Source organism: Salvelinus fontinalis, chromosome 10, assembly GCF_029448725.1.
Source record: "Salvelinus fontinalis isolate EN_2023a chromosome 10, ASM2944872v1, whole genome shotgun sequence".
Taxonomy (NCBI): Eukaryota; Metazoa; Chordata; class Actinopteri; order Salmoniformes; family Salmonidae; genus Salvelinus; species Salvelinus fontinalis.
This window is the reverse complement of record NC_074674.1, coordinates 24,955,272-24,967,602: the sequence shown is the minus strand read 5'-3', so window position 1 is coordinate 24,967,602 and position 12,331 is coordinate 24,955,272. Positions and strand designations below refer to the sequence as shown.

Below are 12,331 nucleotides of genomic sequence, written 5' to 3'. Positions count from 1 at the left end.
CAATGGCGCTGCCCGTGCTCTCACAGACTGTCTATCTCTGTGGTGTTCACACCGGGGCAGAAGGCGGCTGTCTCCGCATCTTCACTGTGTCAGTCTGACACTGTGTCTGCACTGTCCAATCAACACCTAGAGTGGCCAGACACCTCATAGTGCGGAGAATTTGGATTGGCTGTTGGATGCGATTAACTGTCCGACCCCATCCACCCCTATACGATAAGCACTGTGTGCTGTAAAGATGCGAAGCATTACTCTTCACCAGACTGTATATACTAACAAGAGTGTGTAAAAATACCGGTAAACGGTAATGAGTGATGACTCAGACACCGGACACACACCGGCTGTCAGGACGCAGTGGCTGAGATGTGCGTGACCTCCAGTCATTTGCTGTGTCCCCTGGCGGAGCTCTTCAGTGAGGCGCTCCCTCCACAGTTTGACCCTGTGTTTCCTGACGCTAACGCCAGGAACGGATGAGCGAGACAGAGAGGCCTCGCCACTGTGGATGAGACCAGCTGGCCTCATCCATCACACAGACACTGGCCTACGGGAGCACGGAGGAGCCACGGAGCTCAGCCATATGTCCCACTAAAACAGGACGCACACTTTCACCTGAGACTGTCTGTTCCACTGCTTCTGGTTCAGGTTCAGCCTCGGAGATGAGTGTGGTTTGAGTGGCCTAAAAGAAGAGGACAGGAAAGAGGAAGCATCGCAATGAATCCATAGGTGGGCAACAGAGAGGGAAAGGGAATGCCAATTGTCAAAAATCGTAGGTACTATAGTTAAGATAAAGAGGGAACATGCTACGTGTTGGGATCCAGCAGGGACAAAAGGTACTGTGAATGAGGCTCTTTGATGGCGCACAGAGGGAGAGAATATGAGAAGGCATAGAGTAAAGCACAGTGGGATAGAGCAGGAGAACAGGCACTGCAAAAAGAAAGACCACTCTGATTAGAGGAGCAGTTTGCAGAGCTGCAGAGCCCTGCCTGCCCTTTAGACAACGGGGAGGAGAGCAGGACGAGGTGCATCAAATAGAAGGACTCTGTGTACCCGCTGTACTGTAAATGGGGATTGAGACACATTGGCGCTGGAGACAGTGGAGACAGGTGTTGTCTGTGATCCAATAGGAGCTGTCAGACGTTTCCTACAGCCTCATGCAATGCACTGCCACCCATGCAGAGAGCTTTCTATCTTTTACTGTGTGTGTGTGTGTGTGTGTGTGTGTGTGTGTGTGTGTGTGTGTGTGTGTGTGTGTGTGTGTGTGTGTGTGTGTGTGTGTGTGTGTGTGTGTGTGTGTGTGTGTGTGTGTGTGTGTATACGTGAATGGATGTGTGTGGAAAGCAGGACCACTGGAGGAGCTTCTGCGTGTTGAGCACGTTCAGCCTAACACCCTTTTAATGGCTTTCTGTAGTCACAACGTCACGCAGCACAGGCCTGGCTGTGAATACCAATCATATAGGCCAGCTGTGTGTATGTGTCTTTGAGAGAGAGACATACTGTGTGTGTGTGTGTGTGTGTGCGCGCGCGTGCGTGTTTAGAGATGTCGGATCTTAACTTGATCACTCTTTTGTCGCAGAGAACTTTCCCCCTGCATCGGGAAATTCAAATGAGCGTTGAGAGTCCCTGAAAATGAGCAGTTCTCTTTCTCTCCATGCGTGGGCAGTAGAGTCATTGGGATCAGGGCTTGCTATCAAAATAATAGTCTCTTGCTTCCTCAAACACTACAGGCCAAGGTCCTATTACTGCAACATTCAAATGTACAAAAATGTGTCTGAAATGCAGCCATACACATCAGCCACCATTGTTTTATATAGCTGAATAACACAAGTTAGATATTGGTCTCCACTAGGCTACGACATACAAGTGCCAAGTGTATGCTAAGGTCAAGATTCAGTTCAATTGTGGCCTGGGGTGGTCTAGAGGTTAGGGACACAGCCTTCAGGGCACATAGAGGCCTACAGTGTTAGTTTTGGTTTGAATCTGGCCCTTCTGGCACAAATAACTCAATCGCCCTGATGTATTGACCATTTTCAATATGGACAGTTCAGGGATATTTTACCCCTGATCTTGATAAGAAATGACCATACCAGACACTATTAGATAACATAAATAAGAAACAAATAAAATAGACTACACCAACATTAGTTTCCATTCATACAAAGTGTTGGGTAAATTGCCACAGTAGATTTGCCGTGGCAAACGAGGAAATGCTTGATTTATATTATTGTAAGGAAAGCTGGTCAAACAGATAAATCGCCTTTAGTCTGTCCAAAAAGTTCTTCCGATTGCAATACAAACCAGAGGGCGAACATACACTACATGACCAAAAGTACGTGGACACCTGCTCGAACATATCATTCCAAAATCATGGGCATTAATATGGAGTTGGTCCCCCTTTTGCTGCTATAACAGCCTCCACTCTTCTGGGAAGGCTTTCCACTAGATGTTGGAATATTGCTGCAGGGACTTTCTACCATTCAGCCACAAGAGCATTAGTGAGGTCGGGCACAGATGTTGGGCGATTAAGCCTGGCTCGCAGTCGGTGTTCCAATTCATCTGAAAGGTGTTCGATGGGGTTGAGGACAGGGCTCTGTGCAGGCCAGTCAAGTTCCTCCACACCGATCTCGACAAACCATTTCTGTATGTACCTCGCCTTGTGCACGGGGACATTGTCATGCTGAAACAGGTAAGGGCCTTCCCCAAACTGTTGCCACAAAGTTGGAAGTATAGAATCATCTAGGATGTCATTGTATGCTGTAGCGTTAAGATTTCCCTTCACTGGAACTAAGGTCCCTGGCCCGAACCATGAAAAACAGTCCCAGACCATTATTCCTCCTCCACCAAACTTTACAGTTGGCACTATGCATTCGGGCAGGTAGTGTTCTCTTGGCATCCGTCAAACCCAGATTTGTCTGTCGGACTGCCAGATAGTGAAGCGGGATTCATCACTCCAGAGAATGTGTTTCCATTGCTCCAAAGTCCAATGGCAGCTAGCTTTACACCACTCCAGAAGACACTTGGCATTGTGCATGGTGATTTTAGGCTTGTGTGCGGCTGCCCGGCCATGGAAACCCATTTCATGAGGTTCCCGACGAACAGTTCTTGTGCTGACGTTGCTTCCAGAGGCAGTTTGGAATTCGGTAGTGAGTGTTGCAACCGAGGACAGACGATGTTCGTGTTTCAGCACTCGGCAGTCCAGTTATGTGAGCTTGTGTGGCCTACCACTTCGCGGCTGAGCCGTTGTTGCTCCTAGACATTTCCACTTCACAGTAACAGCACTTACAGTTGACCAGGGCAGCTTTGGCAGGGCAGAAATTTGACGAACTGACTTGTTGGAAAGGTGGCATCCTATGACGGTGCCACGTTGAAAGTCACTGAGCTCTTCAGTATGGCCATTCTACTGCCAATGTTTGTCTATGGAGATTGCATGGCTGTGTGCTCCTTTTTATACACGGTCAGCAACGGGTGTGGCTGAAATAGCCGAATCCACTAATTTGAAGGGGTGTCCACATACTTTTGTATATATATAGTGTATCTTGAAAGACTTTGGTTGCAAGCAGGACTAACATTAATGTAACACTGACATCGTATTTTAGGGCGCAGTAATGAGGTGACCAATAATGGTTGCAATTGAGATCAGCTGTGTGGGTGAATTTAGTGCTATTGATTGTCTAATGAGACATCAGCTGGCGATAATCTCATGCCATCGATGGTTGCAAAAGGCCCCTTGTTATTTGAATATATTCCAGTACATTCTTCATGCTCCCCGTTTTCCAACGGCTGTTGATGCGCTGATTTGGGCCATCAATTGATTGATCGATGTAGGCCTACTGTAGAACGACAAACGTTCCTCCAGAGTAGTATATCTTCAAGCTTATGTTGAGCTGAGGCACATTTCCTTTATGCGTAAATTATCAGACTATTTATTGCACTTCTTTAAACAAACGCAATTAATTTGTGGGCCTAATTAATGTAGGTTCGGGCTGGTCACGAAATCGACCAGCACTCATGCGGTTCGGAGCCGGAGTGCGCTGTAGATAGATCACTGTGCTACGACGGTTCACAATGTTCTAGCAAACACTAATACTGATGATACATATGCCCGTCTTTTTAGGGATTTAGTTTTAAGCCTCCCCAAACCATAGCCCTAACCTTAAGCACTCGGAATTAATGCCTAAACGGTTAACCTTTGAGTTGTTTCTGCTTTAACCCTGTAACGACGTGGAATGAATGTGCCAAAATAGACATTCATCCACGAGTCAAAGAGCAGGAAACAAATCCTTGCCAACTCTGGCATATGTGTGTTGGGGTCTGTGCCTTTAACCGCAAGTCCACACAGGTAACCAAAACAATTTATTCTGCCTACTGCTTGCCTTCAACATATAATAAAACAATGTATCTAATGTAGGTACGGTACTGCATTGTATACAAAACCCGCTTCCAGCTGCCCCCTGGTGGCGATTCTAAATCTTTCTTCAGATATTCAAATCGTCTTGCTGCAGGATTATTTCCCCCTGCGATGAGTGAGTGTGCGTGTTACAGAGATTAGGTTAGTACTGTGCGTGACTATGCATTGATGAGTTCATATGCAGGTGAGTGAGTGATGAATATTGAATGTGTTAGATGTGTGATCTCAGTAATGACAGTAAAGGTTGGAGCTGACTGAGCTGAGATGAGTGTACTGAGGAGTGTACTAAGGAGTGTACTGAGGAGTGTACTAGCCTGGATCCTACTCTAGTGTATACTACTGTATGTTCAATCATATCATTCAAACTCCAGTCAATTGAAAGGCATGAGAGATATTGTCCATGTGTCAGGCAGGAGATTGGTTGGTGTGTGTGTGTGTGTATTTGTGTGTGTGTATGTTTGTGTGTGTGTATGTTTGTGTGTGTGTATGTTTGTGTGTTTGTGTGTGTGTATGTTTGTGTGTGTGTATGTTTGTGTGTGTGTATGTTTGTGTGTTTGTGTGTGTGTATGTTTGTGTGTGTGTATGTTTGTGTGTGTGTATGTTTGTGTGTTTGTGTGTGTGTATGTTTGTGTGTGTGTATGTTTGTGTGTGTATGTTCGTGTGTGTATGTTTGTGTGTGTCTGTTTGTGTGGGTATGTGTGGGTATGTACAGTGTGTGTGTGTGTGTGTGTGTGTGTGTGTGTGTGTGTGTGTGTGTGTGTGTGTGTGTGTGTGTGTGTGTGTGTGTGTGTGTGTGAAGAAAGAGATGAGAGAAATGTAAAAGAGAAAGATGTCCTTTTTCTCTCGTCATAGCCCTCTGTGTGTGTTCAGAGAAAGTAGCGCAGTACAGAGTGGAGCACACACACACACAGCACTGCATACAGAGAGGGTTTACACCCACCCACAAACACACACACACACACACACACACAGAATGACATAAGCATGCCAGTATAAACCAACATCTATCTATGACGTTAACCCAGCATCTGGATTCAAGGTCATGCAGTGACCTCCATTAAACGAAGGTTGTGTGACAACTCATGTGTGACCAATCAGATATGTTTATCTCTGTGAATTTCTCTCCTATTCCACCTGCTGTACGGTCCATTTAATCCCACCAAGGTGCAGCTGCAGCCACGATGGCATGAGGGAGCCATCACACTGATTTCATTATTGGCTAAATTGAGTCGAGACCTATCCATTTTGGGGGGAATTTATAAGCAGACGACGTGCTTTGAGAAAACTGCGGGTTATTCCGCTCAATATACCCAAACAGTAAACACAGGATACCTGCGCATTGCCAACTTTAGAATAAACGTAAATGCGGTGCTGTTAGAAATGATTGCCTTGGTGAGACGGTTTCAGAAATCTCCCAGAGTCTTGGTGACACGGTTTCAGAAATCTCCCAGATGAATGACCTGTGTTTAAACTTTCACAGGACATGCGAAGTAACGTTTAGCTCACGTGAGTCGTTTAGACTGGTTAGCCTTATCCTATAGCCTCAGAGACCTGCAAATATAGGATTGTTTATGCATTCTTTGCTTAATAAATTAACGGTGGCGTTTATAGGCATTCTGTTTCCATTTTCCGACTGGTGCAATAACTCACCGTGACGCCCGATCACCGACGGCGCGCGAGTCAATTGCGGCTGATTGATGAATTGATAGCTCGATCATTTTCCCGCAGGGTGCAACGCCAGTGCATGCAATACCAGTAGTCGCTGCCATTAAGGTCAAATGCAGACCATTACAAATCCAATTGTTTCTAAAGATAACGGTTAATGGTAAGTGTCCTTCATATCTGATCCATTGGTAGGAAACAAGTCACCATCCATGCAGTGGGACCAAAAGGCTACAGTCTCCTAAATGGGTTAGACGATGTTGCCATGATTTTACCTTTCCTTTGCATATCATGTTTGATTTTAGGCCACCTTCAAGAGCTATATGTGCTAATGTGTTAACTGTTGTCTGTGAACAAGATCCAGACAGAGTGAACTGAAGTTGAAATGGACTAAGCTCAAACGAATCTAAATTGCACTGCATCATACAGATGTCCAGTATACGTGAACATATTCCCTGTCATGATACACACTTTCTACATGCGCCCTGAGACATGCATGCGCCAATGGTGAGAACAAAGGCCACTTTGGGAACCTAAACGGTAAATTGTGTAACCCATCAATTGCTATTTGTGCAACCAAGTCATGTCGAGGAAGCTGCAGACGCAGTGACGGGTTGATGTTGCTCCCCGATTATTATGATGATATCTATCCTAACTGTCCTGCACGGGACGACATAACGTATAATAATTGTGGGGGACCCACCATGAAAAGATCTAGGCGTTAATAAACGCGCAATTACGCAATTTCGTTGGTTAGCCTAAATACACCTGTTCTTGTTGCATAAAGACGTAGCCTTAATGTCACTGTTAGGTCCTATGTCACACTATGTTCAGTAATTTTGTAGCACAGCAGATATCTGCTACAGTGTGACGGTAATGCCGAAATGCTTGTCTGTCGGTGGGTGTTTGGTCGGTCGGGACAGAGTGCACTCACCTAACTTTTGCTGCCACGGAAGATGTCGCATCGTTTCTTATATTCTTCCTTTTGGACACGGCAGTTCCCATGCTGACATGGAAACGACGCAAGCAGGAAAACAGCTCATTCCAGAAAACCTAGGATGGAGAAATGCGGTGAGAAGGTTGTAGGGAATCCAGGAAAGACTGCGATAACTGGCGAGCGTTCCACTTCGGCAGGAATCGCGGTGTTTTCACGTCTGCAGAGCTCTCTCGGAAAGAAAACAGCTAGTAATGCAACGGATAGATACGGGTGCCCTTTCTCGCTGCTGTGTCTTCAGAGTGCGTGTGAGGTAACGTGTACTGAACGAAAACACTGTGACACGCTCTCTCTCTCTCTCTCTCTTTCTTTCTCTCTCTCTCTCTTCATTGATCAGAACCAGAGAAAATGGGATGTGAGGGGGTTGGACTCCTGCTTGTCATCATCAGGTGTGTGTGTGTGTGAGTGAGTGTGTGTGTGTACGGGGGGGGGGGGGGGGGGGGGGGGGGGCGGGTGGAGGCAGTGGACAGGAAACTGAGTAGAGCCATATAAGGAGCTGTCATCCCCTACACCACAAAGTGAATTCCTGCAGTATAAGTTTGTACACACAAATACAGGTATGTACAAGTGCATTGTCCCTAGAGGACCACGTTTTACTTAGTACATTTCTACATTTCAGTGAAATTCTAAGGTGCCTAAAGTCAAGATATAAGGTGTGCCTGTGTCTTTTTGGTGCTTAGTTGAGTCACTTTCTAGCTAGCACAAAGCGAGGGATTGAGACACACACAAATACTTAATCCCCAGGGAAGGATACACTGGGGAATTGTGGTTGTATACACACACTCCACCGGCAGACACAGCAAACAAGTAACGGTCCATCAGCCTTCGAATACTAATCAATCAATCCACAAAACAACCTGCTAGTGAAACAAATGAAGGCACGTCCTTGGGAGTTTGTTATAGAATCTTTTTCAGTCATTGTTCCACACACGCACACGCACACGCACACACACACACACACACACACACACACACACACACAGAGACAAAAGGATACAAATAAGTAAAGCAAAGCATCCCAGATCAGTGTGCGCTGAAGGCAGTCAGGCAGTAAATAATGTGAGGCAGCAGATAAAAGAAGGAATACAAGGGATGAATGAAGAACGGACAGTGTGGCTCCACTGACTAAAGTGGAGAGGTGGGGCAGACGATGGAGGAAATAGGAGAGATGAATGAAGAGGGGAAACAGGGTGGTTCCTTGTACAGACTAAAGATAGGGGTGCGGCTATGACTAGTGCGGGCAGAAAATAGGTAATGTGTGTGTGTGTGTATACTACCGTTCAAAAGTTTGGGGTCACTTAGAAATGTCCTTGTTTTTGAAAGAAAATCACATTTTTTGTCCATTAAAATAACATCAAATTGATCAGAAATACAGTATAGGCATTGTTAATGTTGTAAATGACTATTGTAGCTGGAAATGGCTGATTTTTAATGGAATATCTACAGAGGCCCATTATCAGCAACCATCACTCCTGTGTTCCAATGGCACGTTATGTTAGCTAATCCAAGTTTATCATTTTAAAAGGCTTTTAAAAAATGATTGGCTTTTAAAAAATGATTTTCTTTTAAAAAACAAGGATATTTCTAAGGGACCCCAAACTTTTGAACGGTAGTGTGTGTGTGTGTGTGTGTGTGTGTGTGTGTGTGTGTGTGTGTGTGTGTGTGTGTGTGTGTGTGTGTGTGTGTGTGTGTGTGTGTGTGTGTGTGTGTGTGTGAAGAAAGAGATAAGAGAAATGTAAAAGAGGAGTCAGAGAGTTACTGTTTTGACCTCCAACCACACCTTTCACTAAAAGCATCAATTCATGTGTCTGCCAGAGATATATGTCTCCACTAACCCCTAAACCACTCATGTTTGACTGATGATATAGCTGATCAATATTTGAGTCTGAGTCGGGTAGTTATACCGGCCTACAGTGCATGGCTGAAGTGTCGCTCTTGTTTGGCTCTGCCCCATTGAGTACTATGAAAGGACATCATCCTTCCTCATTCCACAAGTTGATGTCAGATCTAACATGATCAGCAATTATGGGGAAAATATTGCTCTCAACCATCCATCATAGTTAGATTTGGGATAGCGGAGATGATCTCACTACCAGTAAGAAAAACTATGTCACTCTCCGTGGTCCTGAAAAGAAAGGCACTCGAGTAAAAGCACTGCTTTACTTGATCAAATTCTGTGAGACTGGAGGGAGAAAGTAAGACAATGCTCCAACAAAATCCAGATGTAACCTACATGGCGAAAAATGTGTGTTGCTCTCCATGGTCCTGAAACATCAGGTCAGCTGTACTACTAGGAGACAATGTACAGTATTTTGTTTTCCATGGTCCTGAAACAATACACACAGGTCTGATAGCTACTCTACTGTCAGTGCATGTTTGCAACACGGTGCTCAGACAGACAGTGGCCTGAGAGTCCCACAGGACCTTTAACTCCTGACAGTTTTAATCGGTTAGGCGCACCGGAGCCCCACCATTCTATTTCACCCAGAGGAGCTGCTCATACACATCAAGGTAACTGTCCCTTGGTTGCCCCCCAAAAAACGAGCCTTTGAAGAGTATGGTGTCCATATGAGGACGTTCTCAGCAGGAGTTGTAGAAGAGGGGTATTTTTTAATTGAAGGTAATAAAGAGGGTGATACAATTAGAAAAGACTAAGAACTGAGAAGAACAGACTGTGTTAAGAAAGAATATGCCAGAGAGTGTGTCATCAATTCTCAACTGCCACGCTTACCAGCATAAGTTATAGTTCAAATCTCTGAGCTCCTGTGGGAGTGTTGGAGGGAAACAGGATGTCTAGCTTCTTGATGGCTTCTCTGGTTTTGTTTATTATTCAATTCCTTTGTCCTGCTATTTGTTTCTGATAAGACACTTGATCACAAAGAAAGAAAGAAAGAATGCAAATGAAGATATTTACCTCATCATAAACGAGGTACAATGTAGGCAGAGTTCTGCAGTTAAATGGTTCTCTACCTAGGCAAAGTGAACTATGGCAGTATTTCTCTTAGAAGGCACAGATCAGCTGACAGGAGAAAGCAAGAGGGGGAGGGCTGTAGGAGATAGATGGCAGCAGTAAAATGACAGAAATGGAGGGATAAGATAGAAATTAAGTGTGCCCAAGGAGGGAGATTTTCTCAGACAGATGATGGAGAGTGCAATCAGCGGGCAAGAAGTGAAAAAGTGTGTGTGTGTGTGTGTGTGTATGGATCCAGAATGCTGTGCTTCCACTCTGCCTCTTACCTGGATAAGTGTGTTTGATCTACTACCCTGATCAACAGACGAAAGGGAATGGCATGCAGAAACACACACATTTTCCGTCTCCATCTGTGTTCTGTAATATGAGAAGGTGTTGGTGAATGTAGAGGAGGAAGGGCTGGCTGCCTGCTCTCATCTCCCTGGCTATGCCTCTGCTCTCCTCTCCATCTTGCCAAAGCTGCTAGAGAAAACAAACAGCTAAACAAGTTCAGCCAACCACTATTCATCCATTTCCCCTGAACACATGGTCTAGCCACAGCATCAATCTCACTGTATTAAGGCTGCTATGAATGTAATTATAGTGCCCAGGCATGTAGATAATCAACGGCTATGAGCACATCCAGAAGCACTGATGAGGCTGTATGCAGCATAAGACATGTCCCTCAGTGTTTTGTCCTTGTCCTGTCTGGACCAGATGTCAACTTTGTGACATTTACTCTACAAACTGAGGCAGACCAGCTGCCAATAACACCAACGAGCAGTTTGATTTGCATAAGTAAATCATCAGGAATGATGTCAATGTTGTCCCAACAAGCTTTTGATTTTATTGAACGTGTCAGTCAGTGGTTTTCTATTTCGATTTCATCACTGGGTTTGGAATGGGATGGCGATGTGTTCTCAAGGGTGGAAAACATTTCACTGTGATGTACTTTCTGGTGAATACTAATGCTGGGATGACCTACTCATCAAATATAGATAGGACAGCAATAGACATAGGCTGCATCCCAAATGCCATTTTGGGACACAGTCATAGCCTCAGATGACCTGACCATGTGGAACTTTGACAGAGCACAGGTGGCTGATCATTTTAATGAGTTTTTCACCACCATTGCCAGCAACCTTGTTGACCAATTCCCAGAATGCACTGTCACCTCTGGAAACCATCATATTCAAACCTATTATTAAGCCAGGGGCATCTACGGAGGACAGTTTCCATTTTCCCAAGTTTCAACTTCAGACGTTACAAAGATGCTTGAAAATCTCGACAACCAGAAACCACAGGACCGCATAACATACTAGCTGTCGGACCTCGTGTAACACACATCATCAACCATTCCATTCAACATGGAAAGGTATCACAAGAGTTGAAACATGCAAGAGTTGTTCCTTTTTAGAATAAAGGTTAAATAAAGGCTATACAGTATATTCTACTAACACTTGTTTACTATACTTGACAGATTTTATCAAGCAGGAAATTGACAGGGAGCAACCTCTGCGGTACGGTCATGCTTGACCTACAAAAAGCTTTGATTCGGTGAAGCGTAATATTTTGTTGTACAAACATAAAACAATTGGTTTTGTCACCAACTCCTTATTATCAAAATCAAATCAAATCAAATGTTATTTGTCACATGCGCCGAATTCAACAGGTGTAGACCTTACAGTGAATTGCTTACTTACAAGCCCTAAACCAACATTGCAGTTTTAAGAAGAAGTAATTGTTAAGAAAGTATTTACTATATAAACTGAAGTAAACAATAAATGAATTTAAAAAAATAAAAAGAAGAAAATAGAAGAGTTACAAATAATTAAATAGCAACAATAAAGTAACAGTAATTAGGCTAGGGGTACCGGTACAGAGTCTCGATGGTGCAGCTGTAGAACCGTTTGAGGATCTGAGGACCCATGCCAAATATTTTCAGTCTCCTGAGGGGGAATAGGCGTTGTCGTGCCCTCTTCACAATTGTCTTGGTGTGTTTGGACCATGACAGTTCGTTGGTGATGTGGACACCAAGGAACTTTAAGCTCTCAAGCTGCTCCACTACAGCCCTGTCGATGAGAATGGGGGCGTGCTCGGTCCTCAATTTCCTGTAGTCCACAGTCATCTCTTTAGTCTTGGTTACGTTGAGGGATAGGTTGTTATTCTGGCACCACCCGGCAAGGTCTCTGACCTCCTCCCTATAGGCTGTCTCGTCTTTGTCGGTGATCAGGTCTACAACTGTTCTATCGTCTGCAAACTTAATGATGGTGTTGGAGTTGTACCTGGCCATGTAGTCGTGGGTGAACAGGGAGTACAGGAG

At 44.6% G+C, this 12,331-nt stretch overlaps 1 protein-coding gene across 1 annotated transcript in view; it reads right to left on the bottom strand.

Annotated features, from left to right (window-relative positions):
- LOC129863869 (NMDA receptor synaptonuclear signaling and neuronal migration factor-like) overlaps positions 1-7,437 on the bottom strand; it is a 40,947-nt gene extending 33,510 nt beyond the window's left edge. Inside the window, exon 1 of the mRNA XM_055936216.1 lies at positions 6,999-7,437. Coding sequence (XP_055792191.1) covers positions 6,999-7,069 — 71 coding nt within the window. The 5' untranslated portion in view covers positions 7,070-7,437. The remainder of the gene's footprint in view (positions 1-6,998) is intronic.
- Positions 7,438-12,331: the final 4,894 nt, after the last annotated feature.